Source organism: Papilio xuthus, unplaced genomic scaffold (genome assembly GCF_000836235.2).
Source record: "Papilio xuthus unplaced genomic scaffold, Pxut_1.1 DF826961.1, whole genome shotgun sequence".
In the NCBI taxonomy this organism is placed as follows: Eukaryota; Metazoa; Arthropoda; class Insecta; order Lepidoptera; family Papilionidae; genus Papilio; species Papilio xuthus.
Genome location: NW_013531688.1, coordinates 4,716,955 through 4,733,349, shown reverse-complemented (window position 1 = coordinate 4,733,349; position 16,395 = coordinate 4,716,955). Strand labels below are relative to the sequence as shown.

At 34.2% G+C, this 16,395-nt stretch overlaps 1 protein-coding gene across 4 annotated transcripts in view; it reads right to left on the bottom strand.

Annotated features, from left to right (window-relative positions):
- LOC106120093 (hypoxia-inducible factor 1-alpha) overlaps window positions 1-16,395 on the bottom strand; it is an 83,472-nt gene that overhangs the window by 56,462 nt on the left and 10,615 nt on the right. The window contains exon 1 of one of the 4 annotated variants that reach the window (XM_013315274.1): window positions 13,643-14,055. The exons of 1 other annotated variant lie outside the window; for it this stretch is intronic. In XM_013315274.1, coding sequence (XP_013170728.1) covers window positions 13,643-13,995 — 353 coding nt within the window. In that variant the 5' untranslated portion in view covers window positions 13,996-14,055. Of the gene's footprint in view, window positions 1-348; window positions 449-13,642; window positions 14,056-16,395 lie in introns of those variants that run through there. 2 more of the 4 variants (XM_013315275.1, XM_013315276.1) reach the window with 2 other exon arrangements.

Below are 16,395 nucleotides of genomic sequence, written 5' to 3'. Positions count from 1 at the left end.
CTCCATAATAATGATTCGATATAATTATGTTTTAGTATTAATTTAAGCGTCAATAGCCTAATGTTCAAGGGTATGGATTTCCGATCAAGAGGTCGGGGGTTCAAATCCATTCGACTATTGTCGTAAACCATATCCTCATACAAGCCTACAGCTTAGTTGAAATGGTAAAAGAAATATTAGTAAATTTACAAAAAAAATCTGCTAATATTTTTTATAAAAAAAATTATTTTACTTAATTAAAAAGCAGTTTCATTTTAAAGGTTGGTCTTTAGGCCTTACACTTGGTTAGACCTAAAAAGACTTATTTAGCGCGTATTTAAATTACTAATTAAACTAAACACAACACACCTTTTAGTCACAGAATGCAGTTTGAAATTGAAATGTTCTATTACAGGTGATCCTAGTACACACATTATTAAAAAATAACTTCACGCAGCACATATATATATATAATTTTTTTTAATTATTTTAAATTAAATACAAACGTCAACACGATCGCAATGGAGCTAGTTTAAAACCGAATGCCATACAATTACAAAACTGATCACAAAATGTTAATTGCTATTAATTTGTAGTTAACATTAGTCGCCATATTTTATCACTTGCTCCAAATAGTCGTATTTGACAAGTGCGTCACAAAAGTGATTTTAAATTACCGCTCATGTTTTATCTATTTCAACCGCAGCCGGCATCTTCCGTAGTTTTTTTATTTGAATACGACTGCAATAAGCAAATGCATCCTAATAGGGTAGGAATACAGATTATTTAAATCGATTATTTTTGTTTATTAGCGGTCACACGCGAATACGTCATTGCAAGTATGAAAAAGGTATTTTTTAATATTTTTACATACATCATACATTCGGTCGGTCCAGCCGTTTTGGATTAAATGGAACAAACGTGGATTTGCGCATACAAAATTTTTAACCATTGTATTTTTTATGAGATAATTGTTACGACATTTTTTCGATATTACATACTAGCTGTCGCCCGCGACTCCGTCCGCGCGATATTAAAACAACAATGTTTTTACAATGTCATCAACGAGATTTAGTTACGAATAAAGTGCTATAGCATTGTATTTAGAATGGGCTATTCCATTACTATTGACGCACATCATGGACGTGATCTGACTAGAAATTATACTAAGAATCTAGACAACTACGTCACTGTTGTATACAACCTGTTACACAACAACAATGTCTAGAACCTTCTATAAAATCTTCTATGACTAATATTATAAATGCGAATGTTTAGAAGGATGGTAGGATCGATGGATGTTTATTTGAATGTATCTCCGGAACGGCTCAACGGATCTTGATAAAATTTATCAGAGATGTAGTCTGGAATAACAAATAGGCTACTCTTAAAGTTATTTTTAATTCCGCGTGGACGGAGTCATGGGCGACAGCTAGTCTTCTATAAAATTAAGGCCCATCGTACATAATAAAATGTTAATCTTCGAAACAATTTCAAGACAATTTATTGTCACAGTAGGATTTAATTAAAAAAAGTCCTTTGACTAAAGTAAATTTAACGATATTTTAATTAAAATAATTTGGGTCAAGGTTGCAGGGTATACTAAATTTCCGGAAATCCTCGAGGGCTTAACTAACTTAACTATAGCAATCAAAGTGTCTTGTCTGAAATTTAAATTCTATTTCAACTAGAATAAAAAAAAACAATATTTTGCATTTGATATAAAATGAATTAATAAAATTTCAAAGGACCACATAATTAATTTTTACATCAAAACTTGTAAGAAATTTCATAAACATAGAAATATATTTTATAGGGTAAAGTTGATGAAATACAGAACAGCAATACAAGTTCAACAAACAACAAGTACAACAGTTCTTCAATGTGTTAATTTAGTTATCGTAATTTTCCACCAACGAAACGTATTGCTATCTCAGTTCTTACATAGAGAATGAAAGGGATGTCAATATGTCTCGATACGTATTAAAAGTGTTTTGGCAGTGGACACCCACGTTTACTGTGAACGATAAAAATTTCGGCGCCGTAGATAAGGACGGCACTAGCCGTCGAATGCAACGCATTGAGGAAAAATTTATTTAACATTCATCCCACTTTCCGTAGAGAAAAAACTTGTTACGATCGAGTTAATTTGCAGTCGTTCACTCGTTGCTTTGCTAACAAACTTTCAATACAGACTCTACTTCCTTAAGTTATTTCTGCTAATTCTTTAATGTCTATTCTTACTTATACATTTTATAAATGAAAGTTTAGATGGATGGATGTTTGTTAAAAGATATCTCCAAAACGACTACATGGATCTCGCTAAAATATGGCATAGATGTAGAAAATAGGAACACATAGGCTACTAAGTTTTTTTAATCTGTGCAGACGGTGTCGGGGGCGACAACTAGCTATACATAAATAAAAATAAATAAAATAGCCTTTTATTCAGATCTGCTTACAAGTTACAATAAAATAACAAATATAATTTAAGTTTGTAAGTATGGAGATAGAAGTATTAAAAGTTGAAATATCAATGTTGATAAATAAGTAAAATAAGATTAGACGTTAAATGTTACACTTCCAGTATACTTTTTTTGCTTATTTTCTGCAGATCTGTTTGCCAGTTGGCAAAGGCCTCCTCCAGTCTTTTCCACTCACGCCTTTCTCTCGCTACTCTGTTCCAGGTTACCCCTGCTACACTCCTGATATCGTCGTCCCATCTTTTCAGCGGTCTGCCTCTCTTCCTTTTTCCATCTCTGGGGTACCACTGAGTCAGAATTTTGCTCCATTTGTCTGGTCCTCTTATTGTGTGTCCCGCCCAACGCCATTTGAGCCTTCTGATCTTGGATGCTATGTCTGTAACTCTTGTCTTGCTCCTGATGGTACGCTTGTTTATTCTGTCTGATTTCTTTATTAACAACATACTCCTCTCAATTGCGTGCTGGCATGTTGTTAGTCTATTAGTTAAATTTTGAGTTAGAGCCCATGTTTGGCAGCCATACACGAGGACAGGTAGAATGCAGGTGTTGTATAGTTTACTCTTAGTGTTAATGTTTAACTTCTTGTCTTTCATGATCTCTCTCATGCCCCAGTATCTACTCCAACCGTTGCTTATTCTGCGTTCGACTTCTTTAAGTGCGGAATCGTTTTGTGTTATTAGCTGACCCAGGTAAATATATTCATCTGTATATTCGATTACACTATTCTCTATGTTTACTGTGTCTTTCCTTCCATTGGTCATTACTCTAGTTTTTTCCGGATTTATTTTCAGGCCTACTTTCTCACTTTCTGCTGCCAGCTCCTTTATCATTTTAGTTATGTCTTCTGATGTTTCAGCAAACAAAACTATGTCATCTGCGAACCGCAGATGCGTTAGAGGGACACCATTCACATTTAATCCAACATTGTTCCAATTAAGACATCTAAAAACCGATTCTAGAACGGCGGAAAATAATTTTGGAGATAAGGGATCTCCTTGTCTGACTCCTTTTTCCACTCGGAACGTTTTGCCTTTCTTTTCCAATTGAATCCTTGCAGTGCTGTGGCTTTATATATTTTTAATTAAACGGATATATTTGTGTTCAATTCCTTGAGCTCTTAATGCCTCCCATATCTTGTCGTGAAGTAGAGAATCAAATGCTTTACTGTAGTCAATGAATGCGATGTAGTAAGTGCGTTGGTATTCGTTGTACTTTTCTAATACTTGACGTACTGCGTGGATGTGATCGATCACCGAGTAACCTTTGCGGAAACCTGCCTGTTCGATGGGTTGGTGTTCGTCTAATGTTCTCACAATGCGTTTTAGAATTATCTTAGCAAATATTTTATATATATTAGACATAAGACTGATGGGGCGGTAGTTTCCGATATTGTGTTTGTCTCCTTTCTTGTATATAAGAATAATATTGGACTCTGTCCATTGCTCTGGAATGGTCTCAGTGCATACGATGTCATTGAACATTTCTGTTAGAATAGGTGTAATTACATCTTTGGCTACTATCAGTATTTCGTTATTTATACCATCAGGTCCTGGTGCTTTGTCCCTCTTTTGTGTGTCTATAGCTTTCTCAACTTCGGCATGAACTATGCTAGGGATATTTGATGTGTCCGACAAAGTTACTTCGTTTACCTTAGATGTGCATTCGTACAGATTTTTGTAATAGCATGTAGCAATTTCTAATATTCCTCTTCTATTATGATTCCAAATTCCTCTGACGTTTTTCATTTTCACCACCCAATCCTTTGAGTTTGTTAGTTCTCTGTATGCTTTTTTGGCGCCTCCTGTTTTTGCAATGTAGTTTTCTATTATTTCCATTCTGCTCTTTTTTCTATCTTTTCTTATACTTTCTTTAATTTCTTTGCTGATCTCTGCAATTTGTTTTCTTCTATCTTTTATGTCCTTTGTACTTATCAGGTGGTTTCTTCGTTCTAGTAATTTTATAGTTTTCATAGATAGCCATTTTCTCGGTTCGCATCCACTATTTGTTTTGCTAAGTTGAATATGTGTTTTAAAAATATTTTCTATCCAATTGTACTTTTCTTGCGTTTTCAGACTCTTTGCTGTGCTTTGAAAGTCTTTGAACTTATCCTTTAGAATGGTAACTAGTTGTTCACCTTGGTGCTTTCCGAGCTTCATGGCTGTTATTTCCTGCTTGGGTCTTGGTTTTCTTGGTTGCTGTGTCTTTATTTCAGCTCTAACCATTCTATGGTTGGTGTTGAAGTTTAAGTTGTTAATAACGTCAAGATTAATAAAATACCTGCTTTTATTGGTCATTACGAAGTCAATTTCGTTTTTCGTTTTGGTGTCTGGTGACAGCCATGTCCACATTTTTTTCTTCTTTTTCTTGTACATAGTATTGAGTATAGTTAAGTTATTTTCAAGTGCAAAATTTATGATTTTTTCTCCGTTCCTGCTTCTTGGTTTAGAACTGTATGTATGTGGTCCTGCTACTGAGCATTCGCTCGAACGTCGCTCTCCGATTTCAAGATCAAATAAAATTTATATCGCAACATTAAACGTACTTACACTGAAGAATGAGGAAAACCACATAGAACTTATGTATGCACTAAAAAGAATTAAATGGGATATTGTCGGTCTCAGTGAAGTGAGACGAGAAGGAGAAAGGATTGTTTGCTATGAAGATTCTCTGCTGTACTACATAGGAACAACCCCAGGCCAGCGCGGAGTTGGCTTTATTATCAAAAAACACCTTACAGAGTTCATTGAAGGTTTTATAGGGATCTCCGAGAGAATAGCAATTATGAACTTGAAGCTACCAGGATATGATAAACCGTGGTCTATAATACAAATATACTCACCTACTGAACAATCAGACTTAGAAACCATAGAGACATTCTACCTTAATCTGAATGAAACAATTAGACAATACGCCCACAAAAACTTAATTGTTATGGGGGATTATAACGGCCAAATCGGACTAGCTATACATGCGCAAAGAAAATTATTAATGATGAATATTTAAAAGAACTTTACAAATATGTTTAACAAAACAAATTCAAAGTAAATTGAAAGGCATTTTTATTTGCTTACTAAAAATCTTCACATTTTTCACTTCAATATACTGCATACATTAACAAAAAATGGAATGCGTCAACTAAAGTTGAAAAATAATGGAAGCCCTATCGTTATCGTACTTTTATACTATCGAAACATTTAATCAAAAATATGATTTGATTCCTCCTCCTTCTCTCAGAAAGGATTAATAGTAATAATAAAGGAATTGTAATTGTTACTTCTACGAGATCGTCGGTGGCTCAGGGGTCAAGCACTTGACTTGCAATCTACAGGTCCTGGGTTCGAATCCCGCCATGTACCAATGTGTTTTTCGATTTCCAATTTACATATGTAAATTTATCCGACGTTCTTACGATGAAGGAAAACATCGTGATGCAACCTGCACATATCTGAGAAGAAATTCAAAGATATGTGTGAAGTCAACCAACCCGCAGTAGGCCAGCGTGGTTGACTATGGCCCAATCACCCGAAACTTAGGGTAGGCTCCGAGCCCCTCGGTGGGGACGTATAGTGAGCTGATGATGATGATGAATTGTTACTTCTAAGACCAATTCCAATATTATATTACTGATAATTATCGGTAATATTTTCCGCCTTCGTATAAATATAGGTATAACATCTAGAGACTTTATATCACCGAATAAGCAGGTGCAAATTAAATCTAAAAGCATACATAAAGTCAACAAAACAAATGGCCACTCAATAAAATTAGCATACGCATATTGATATTTAAGAGAAAGTATGTGAAGAATGGAATAATACAGAAACGTCTGTGTAGTTCTTAGTTTACGAGTCGTAAACGCTTCTAGGAATTTTAACACAATGTAAGCGAATTGGGACACAAGTGGGAAGCAAATTTATTTCTTTGATTGTAAAACTAAAGACAGTTCCCAGTGGAATCTTTTGTAGAAGTATGTTTTATAGACGTGTTGCATTCTGAGTTTTATTTTTATTAGCGCGTCACTATGTTTCCTTCTATGGTAGAGAGTGATTGCTGTTTTATGCAAAACTAGCAGTAGCCCGCGACTGGTAGTAGCTTATGAGTTATTGCAGAGTATGTTCTATATTTGTACCAAATTTCATCGAGATCCGTTCAGCCGTTCTGAAGATATCTTTAAACAAACATCCATCTTTTGAAATAAACATTTGCATTTATAATATTAGTGTGATTTAAACGTACTTTGATACCAATACTAAAGAGGTGATTTGTACGAAGTTAGACAGTATTTCTACTTATATATGATTGAGCTGAACAATTGACGATGATTGCAAAATTAATCGCGTTCCCGTCCGACAATTGAAGGTGTGACGTGCGCCCGCCAATTTGTATGTCCGTTCGTAATTGATAGCAACCGTCAGCCCCTCTACACTCCGCATACAATATATTCTGGCCTCGACTGCTAATAAAATACAAGTATACATGTATCACTAACTACAGATTTTTTTATATGTAACTACTTATTAATTAAGATAGAAGAACTCAGTTAATAGTGTCAAATGGCCACTGGTTCTAAGTGTAGATTTTGTAAAAGAAAACTAAAATAAGATATACTTAAGTAATCATTAAATGACTCTCATCTGTTTCTGAGACGATCATCGCCTCAATATAAAATATATCGTCATCCATATCTTTGACAGATAACAATATGTTTTTTAACAAGCGTTTTGGTCTCAGAAACCAACGATGAGTGTTATTTATTGAGTACATTGCTAGCAGCTATTTCCTTTGTATTTAATGAGGATGAGAGGGACGGCACTAGCTTTTACATTGTAAGTTTCACACACATGTCCAGCAAAATATTCTGTTTGATTTTCACTGCAGAAACGCAATTAAAAGTGATCCCGCTCTTTCTTTTTGAAATAACCGAAATAGCGATATGTTTTGTCAGTGGAAGCCTACGGTTACAATTGTGTATTGAATTTAAATTTGGAAAACATTTTGTATCGACTTATTCGGTTAAGCTGATGACGCAATCAAATTACGTAGAAGGACGTGGTTTCACTTTTGGTAGTGTAATACTTGATTAACGATTGCCACAGCCTTGGTGTTAGATCGCAGGACAATTTGTGGTATAAAAAACATTTTTTTTTTTTATCAAAAATGAATCTAATAATAAAACAATTTCGATTACAAAAAGAAAAACGAATTGAGCAGAGATAAAAGTATATCTTTTTGCCTCTGAACATGTGTGTTGCTAAGCTGAATCATTTCGTACATTGTAAATATTACTAACATTATATAACAATTATAAATCCAGCCGTGTACATAAATAAAACTCTGGCAATACACAAGGATTTACGTTTTAATCTAAATACTTTTTAATCGCTAACACTAGTATCCAGTACATTTCCTTCTTACATACCAGTAGGGTTGCCACCTATTCAGTTTTGACTCAAAAAAATCTAATATTCGGCGGCTTTAACATCGATGTTTTCAAGTCTGAGTAGATCGTGTGAAACAACTCACTGAATGACATTTGATATAAAGTTGACGTTGTTTTAAACCACCAGTGTTCAGGCCTAAGTTTATTGAAAATTTCAAGCCCTAACCGCAAGTACTAAACCGGATCCATTTGTTTTCCTCAATCATTAACTATGTTTTGCTACGAACACTATTATAAATCCATTAACTTTTAATTAATCTATTTGTCGTCTGACACAAATATAATTTGATTAATAACCTCTTGGTCTTATGCGTAGTTTGGATTAAACACTAATGTTCCATACATGACAAATGACTGAGATGTTTCTGTTGCGTTTCCTTCGTAAAAACTTGTATAAAAACATTGCATCCTTTTCATTTTATTTTAAAAAAAAGACAACAATATGTTTCATTACAAGTATTTCAGTAATGGAACTTCTCAACGACAAGTTTGCATGTCAAAATGACGTCTAGAATTTCGAGTATAAAACCAAGTCCGAATCACGGTTATCCAAATTACATTTTCACTTCTGTGTGATAACTTATCTTTGTCCTTATCATTGATAGTGACCGATTCGGACGTTGCCATAATCTGAAATGTGCTTTCGACTCTCTTCCGCTGTAGCTAGACAAAAACAATCCGAATAAATTTATATGAAATCAAGTATAATATAAATAATTAACTTCATAATTATTAAAAGTCAGCATAGAACGAAACGCAGAGATAATTTATTATTTTCAATGTCAAAGTTCTCTCTTTGAAATAGAAAACCAAAGTATTTTTAGATAAAACGGGAGTATAAAATATTGCTAGGCGTTAATTAGAATCTGTAAATATAGCTATTTTATAAAAGGGTTGTAACAGAAAACAAAATAAACCGAAAGTCAGACTTCTCAGCGTCATAAAAAAACTTCTTATGCCCATCATTGTCGATACAAAAACTAAACTTATTCGGTGCAAAAGATTAACAAACTTATTGCACAGTGGTAGAGCCCGCTTTAACATCTTTGCACGAATTGGCCCGGTTCGCCTGGTGAAATACCACGAACACACAGAAGATAGGCGTGAAGTGGAAGCTATTCCGCGTTTCGTCTGTTGAGTGTGCGTCCCGGAGGCCTAATTTAGTCCTCTTTCCCTTCCCATCCTTTTTCTTATAAGGAAAGTATGGGAAGCGGAAGTGGACTTTCCGGATGAGTGGATGCATGGAAAGGGAAAACATTTTCTTTCTGTGCATCCTCTCCTCCGTCGATTAAAGGTAGGTAACGCATATGCAATTACGTATATCTATGGGCAACGGTCACTTAGCTATTTCAGCGATTTCAGGTGGCCGCTCGCTCGTTGTTACCTTATGATATAAAAAAATCTTAAAAAATATCCAATAACATACGATTTGTAACTCATCATCATCACTTGAGGCGCTACAGCCGCAGGTAGGTCAGGGTCTGGTCAAGTAAAATTCTCCACACCGGTCTACTTTTAGCTATTTACGTCCAACTCTTAACACCGATGTTGTCACCACTGCCACGATATTATTTTAAAATAATTGTAATCATAATATAAATAACAATTAAATTAACAAAATGCGATAACTTAATACTCAAGTTATCATTAAGTCGCGGCAAAGTATCGAGGTTATCAGTAAGTATGTATGCATTTATACATAACTTATTCACATTAAGTAAACAATAATCAAGATATTAAAATAATAAGCCTATTGCAGTTCGTTAAAATGTATTTTTCCGTCTTCTAGAATACATAACCTTACGTCTTTAATGTCGCTATCAGTAGTTCTGCTAACGCGTTTATTTCTCGGACTACAGTTTTAATTCAAGAATAACAAAATAAGAAAAAAATTTACTGCATCATCAGCTCACTATACGTTCCCATTGAGGAACTCGGAGCCTACCCTAGATCAAAGGTGACTAGGCCTTAGTCAACCACGCTGGCGCAGTGCGGGTTGGTTCACACATATCTATGAATTTGTTCTCAGATATGTGCCGGTTGCATCACAATATTTTCCCTCACTGTAAGAACGTCGGATAAATGTATATATGTAAATCGAAAAACACATTGGTACATGGCGGGATTCAAACCCAGGACCTGCAGATTGCAAGTCAAGTGCTTAACCCACTGAGTCACCGACGCTTTCTAATTTTACTGACCGAGGCTAAATTTTAGTCCCAAGAGATTATCACTAATCACGGGGAAGGGGAAGTGTTCGGTAATAGTCTTTCCATTTTATATTTGTGTGAATCACTCAACTGTAAAAAGAAATACTTCACAGACTACTAAAATAAATCTCAGTCAAATACAGTTAGGATCACAAGGTTAGTGTAAACCTCACGTGGTCTGATCAGCTGATAAACACGGGACTGGCAAAGGTCCAATTTCTGTATGAAAAGATGCACAAAACAATTAACAAATAAATATGTGGAATTTTTTACAAAACTATGTAAATATAGAAATTTATAGTGCGATAACTTATAAGTCGAATAACGATAATACGAGAAAACTTTGGTATAGTATTATTCAAATATCTTAGCGGCTCGGACATCGCATGAGTACCGCAGACCACCATGTTTAGAGGACACTGTACAGCACACAGCACACGATCAGCCGCCAAGATATTTTAACAGAAGAATATAATTTTGATAGATAGATTTAACTCTTATCTATTTAATAGCACCATACCTACTCCTAGGTATCTTTTTTAACCTAACAATCCTGCCTAGCTTTTATTTAAAACCTACCAATTTATTACAATAGTATAAATAGGCATTTTCTGATACAGATTTATTATTTTTTGTGTAAAGTTTTATAGCGCTCATATTTCTTGTCCTCGAAGCGCGATACATAGAGCACTATTCCATATAAAAAAGGTCTTGGCAGACAGACGGACAGACAACAAAATGATCCTATAGGGCTCCGTTTTTTTCCTATGTGCGTAACCCTAAAAATATTGTGTCGAAAAAAAAACTTATTGAAAAAAGATGAAGTGTAGTGTGCATACTAAACGGTTAGTCACAGAGTTATGAGATGTTTAGAATCTCCCCATCGTAAAAACTACTTTGTTGTAAATATAGCAAAGATAAAACACATAGCGACAAGAGATTGTAATCGTTCGAGACTTAGAAACAAATTTATCTTCATTGCTTAATTTAGTTGTCGAAGGGAAATTCAAGGCTAAAATAATCATGGAATATGACTCTTAATATCGCATAGTTCTATCTTACCTAAAACATAAATATTTTGAGTAGAACAATATTTTTGGCGTTATATCAAAAAGAATTATAGACATTGTCTGTTAAAAATCACTAATAAAATACTATTACGTATTCGAGGTCACCGGAAAAACACACAAAATCGTATTGATGACTAGACAATATTTTAACACAAAAAGCATTTATAATCATAGGGACATCTGACATATCTATCTTACTTCTTACTATCTTACTAATATTATAAAAAGTTGAGATGTATGGTTGGTTGGATGTTTGTTTGAAGGTATCTCCGGAACAGCTCGCAGGATTTTGATGAAATTTGGCGCACGTGTAAAACATAGTCAAGAAGAACCCATAAACTACTTATTAAGATTTTTTTAATTCCGCACGGACGTAGTCGCGATCGTAACAATAAATTGCAAGAAAAAAACCTTACTGTAATTTTCTAACCAAAAACACTGACTCTATAAAATTAAATAGCGCCATCTATTGTCTGCTTTTAAAACAAATATTTAATTCATTTTAAATTGAAAGTAAATAACAGAAATTTCATGCGTAAAATCTGTCTATAATAGAATATACTCGAAAACATCGAAAAAGGATGCAACCAAAAAAGTTACGGCGAGCGAGTTTTGAATTCGTTCCTTTCTTTATTTTCATTTTAAATTCAGCAAAGAAATATATTTTTTTAATTCAAGCGGACGAGGTCCGCGACAATAGCTAGTATTTTATATATATAGACAAAGGCGGTATACTATCAAGACAAGAAGATAGGTAAAGTGGTTAGCTTACCAAAAAGACAATCTTATCTATCTGTATTAGGATGCGTCTATAGATATCAAGTCTTTTAGATCTATCTCATACATAAAGCTACCGTGCAAATGTTATGGATCAAGTAATATTTTCATAACAGTTCGTCTGATAATATAGTCACGTTCAGATAAAGAGCTACCGGGCCAACACTGTTTATTAACCCTTCAATATCGAACGAGCCATTACAAACTTCATACCTGAGTTCCCGTTCCTTTCTCTATCTATATTAATAAAATTCGAGTGTCTATAAGTAGTTAAAAAAATATATATCTTAAATATAAAATTCTCTTGTCACAATGTTAGTTACCATACGGACGGAGTCGCAAACGGCTAGTAGTATCGAAGAATCTATCTATATATATATAGATAGATAGATAAAAAAACTCGTGTTAGTTACACTATTTATAACTCAAGAAAGGCTTTACCGATATGGCTGAAAATTGGTGAGGAGGTAGCTGAGAACCAAGAGACGGACATAGGATACTATTTATTCATTTTTTATGTATTTTTTCGAATTTATGCCTTGAAGAGCTGTTTTTTTTAACTTGTAATGTGGATGGATGGATGGGTGTTTGAAGATATCTCTAGAACGGCTCAACGGATCTCGATTAAATTTGGCATACGTATGGAACATAGTCTGAAAGAACACATAGGCTATACTAATTAAGTTTTTTTACATATCCACGCAGACGGAGTCGCGGGCGACAGCTAGTTTATAATAAAAATAAATAAATGAAAAAAGTCCGGCAAACAAAAAACAATAAAAATAAATGACCTTATCGTAATTAATCCAATAAAGAAGTACATTGTTTAGATTATTTTTCGTTATCATATTTTTTACAAATACTGGAAAATATTTGAAAATATTCACGTTATAAAATGGATTCAGGAATAAAGTCTTTATAAATACCATATAAGTAAATTTTATTCGCGTAACATTGTTTTGCGTCAGCGGAGCGTTAAAATTTAATTCTAATGTAATCAAATACAGCTACTTTAACTTAACAACGTTTTAAAATGTATGACATCTTAAAGACTTATTCTACGAAGCCAACTGTGCTCCGCTGTTTTACTTACTACCGCCTTCTGTAGCTACTAGAGTTTATCAATAAAAATAGGGCTGTCAAAAACAAAAATTAATGACATATTTAAACTGAATGGTTAATTCAGAAATTAGCAATTTTGTGCCATTTACATACATTTACTCAGATAATAAATACTTTCTAATTATTTATGACTGTTTTTACGAATATTTAAGGGCGTGTAAGGTCAATTAGACTATCGAAATTGTTTCAATTTCATTATCAAATTTTATATCAGCACACTTTTATTCCTTATATTACAAAGACTTTTCCGCGTGAAATTAAAATATAAACTGATTTAAGCTATGCGCTGTTTTACCATAAACTTGTTCCAAACATCCAGATCCGTTCTGCTATTCTGGAAATTTGTGACAATACCAACATCAATCAAAATAATCTTATTCATTTTAATAAGATGTAGGATCATCATCGTCTGAGACGCTACAGCCGCGTGTTGGCCTGGTCAAGTATATTTCCACACCGGTCTACTATCGGCTTTTTGCGACAAGCTTAACTCCGATATTTAAGAAGAAGGGTAGACGAGTTTTAATTTATGTAGTTCATAGAATCTATGTGTAGACTTACATAAAATCCTCCAGATCAACCACATTCGTGTACTGACAGGGTTGTCCGTCTACATCAAAACACATCGTATTATAGTCCCATTGCTGACCCTGACATGGTATATTCAAAGTCTGCGGAGCATACACTGTTTGCACTTGACCACCATAATATTGATTAGTATAATTACAAACATAATTACCACTAAAACTTTGGTTAGATAACTTTGAGTATGGTACATTATACCCGTACTGGTAACTACAAATGTTTTCTGGTTTTGACCACTGACTCTCCATCGGGCATTGTCCGCTCCATTGAGTTTCTTCGTAGTTACCAACTACAGGACACTGGTAAGGGATACGGTCACCGTTCGACATGATCGATGGAACACTTACACAACAATATAATAGACCATCTGACTACATTATCCACGGCCGACTGATAGCTCTTATCAACAGCAATACCACGCGTGTTGCGAAAAAGGTTGATTATATTTTTGATAACACAGTTCAGAAGTTACACCGTCCTAGCGCGATTGTTAAGATATTTTTTATTCATATTACTGGCATAGATGGCGCTGATTAATCACATCAGAATTAGAATAAAAACGATGTAATTAATTAGAGATAGATTTGAAATATTCTGTGACAAACGTATGTTATGTTAAATTTAGAATTTAAAGAAAGAAAGACCGAAATAGAAACCTTATTAGGATTACATATCAATTAAAATATAAAATAGACCTTTTTTATATCATAAGGTGGCAAACGAGCGAGCGGCCACCTGAAATCCTTCCCTTTCCATGCATCCTCTCATCCGGAAAGTCCACTTCCGCTTCCCCTACTTTCCTCATAAGAAAAAGGGTGGGAAAGGAAAGAGTACTAAATTAGGTCTCCGGGACGCACACTCATCAGACTGGACGCGGAATTGCTTCCACTTCACGCCTGTCTTCTGTGTGGTAGTGGTATTGCACCGGGCGAGCCGGGACAAATCGTGCGAAGATGTTAAAGCGGGCCATACCACTGTTAAAGTAATTAGTGTAGCAAACAAATACATCTTTTAAATGTAAACATAGTCCGCTCAATGACACTTGAACTTTACTCTAGATATAATATATACTAAAAAAATAATCTTACTACGACCTATATTTTTGTATCTTGCAAGTTCATCATTACAAATTATTTTTACATATTTCTATTGATTTTTTCCTGTCTTTACTGAAAACAACGTTGACTTGAAGTGTTATTTTTTAGCCGACTTCAAAAAGGAGGAGGTTATCAATTCGTCTGTATGTTCTTTTTTTATTATAGTCAGTTCGGACTCGCGACAATCACGTGACTTGTCGAAAGTTATTATCAGTTTTACATATTTTTGAAGTTCGTTATGGAATCGTTTCCGAACGAACGTACTTTGTCTAACCCCGCTGTTCGTCAAAGGCGAAATACGTCTTCAACTATACGTCACGCGTTTACACACATCTGTTCAATCTAATGGTTAGATTTAGAGGTCAGATCAAGAGATCAGACGTCGTATAATAAATCTTTACATCTGAATGACGTCAAATTAAAATGAAAAAGACTCTACATTGCGTCTCTTTCAATCTCGGATTTAGCGGAGTAGACTTATGAGTATTTATCCTCTATCTGTACGTCCTATTTCTCTGTTTATTAAAGGAAAGGTAATTCATCTGCTAGGTTTTAATTTGCTACTGCTATGGTCACTTCACTATTTTAGTTAAACCGTTATTCGTTTGCCACCTTTTGCTATAAAAATATCTCATATATGCAGTTAGACCAATTACATCATTCCTTTTGACAGTATATGCGATAGTATGGCCAGCATAAAAAAACAACTCGCCTGACAAGACCATTTTAATTAAAGGGGCTATTGAACTCGGCGCCATGACGTTGGTAAATACAAGAAACGCGGTTTAATACTGCGAAATAAAGGAGGAAAATAATTGTTTATATGTAATATTCTTTTTGAGGTTTCAGGGACTTTTGAGACAAATTTCAATAAAACCAGACATAACAAGTTTAAGGAAATAAGGTCAAGAATATTAATTGTAACTAGACACAACATCGTACTAATATTATAAATGCGAATGTTTGGATGGATGTTTGTTTGAAGGTATCTCCAGAATCGCTAAACGGATCTTGATAAAATTTGGCATACATATAGAACGTAACCTGGAAGAACACATAGGCTACTAATCATGTTATCTTTAATTCCTCACGGACGGAGTCGCGGGCGACAGCTAGTAGACTATATTTGTTTGTAAAGATTTTCTGCTTCGCTTGAATAAATGTTTCATTTTACTACAGCCAGTTAAAATATTGTATTCCAATTATTAATACATTATATATATTCAGTAGGTACATGTACAGAATATAGATAAATATAAACGCTATGTTTTACTAAAATACAACGAATTCAACAACTATATCAGCATTATTTGCGATAAATAACCCAAATTAAAAGTCACCATTACGCGGATAATTAAATATATTCAAATATACATGAATTAACTATCAATATTCCTAATTAAAGTGCTAAAAAGGTTAGCGAGGTTTGCGAGGCATAGACTAAAGTGTGTTGGGTTTGTTTTTATCGAATATAACACAAATAAGTGCAAGATTATAAAATATACAAATATGAGAATCAAAAAGTAGTGATAGAATGAGATAGAATATAATTCATAACTTAATAATTTATTTTTCTACATAGCCTCCTAGTCAACACACAGACTCCAGCGCTTTTCAAAGGCTACAAAACCT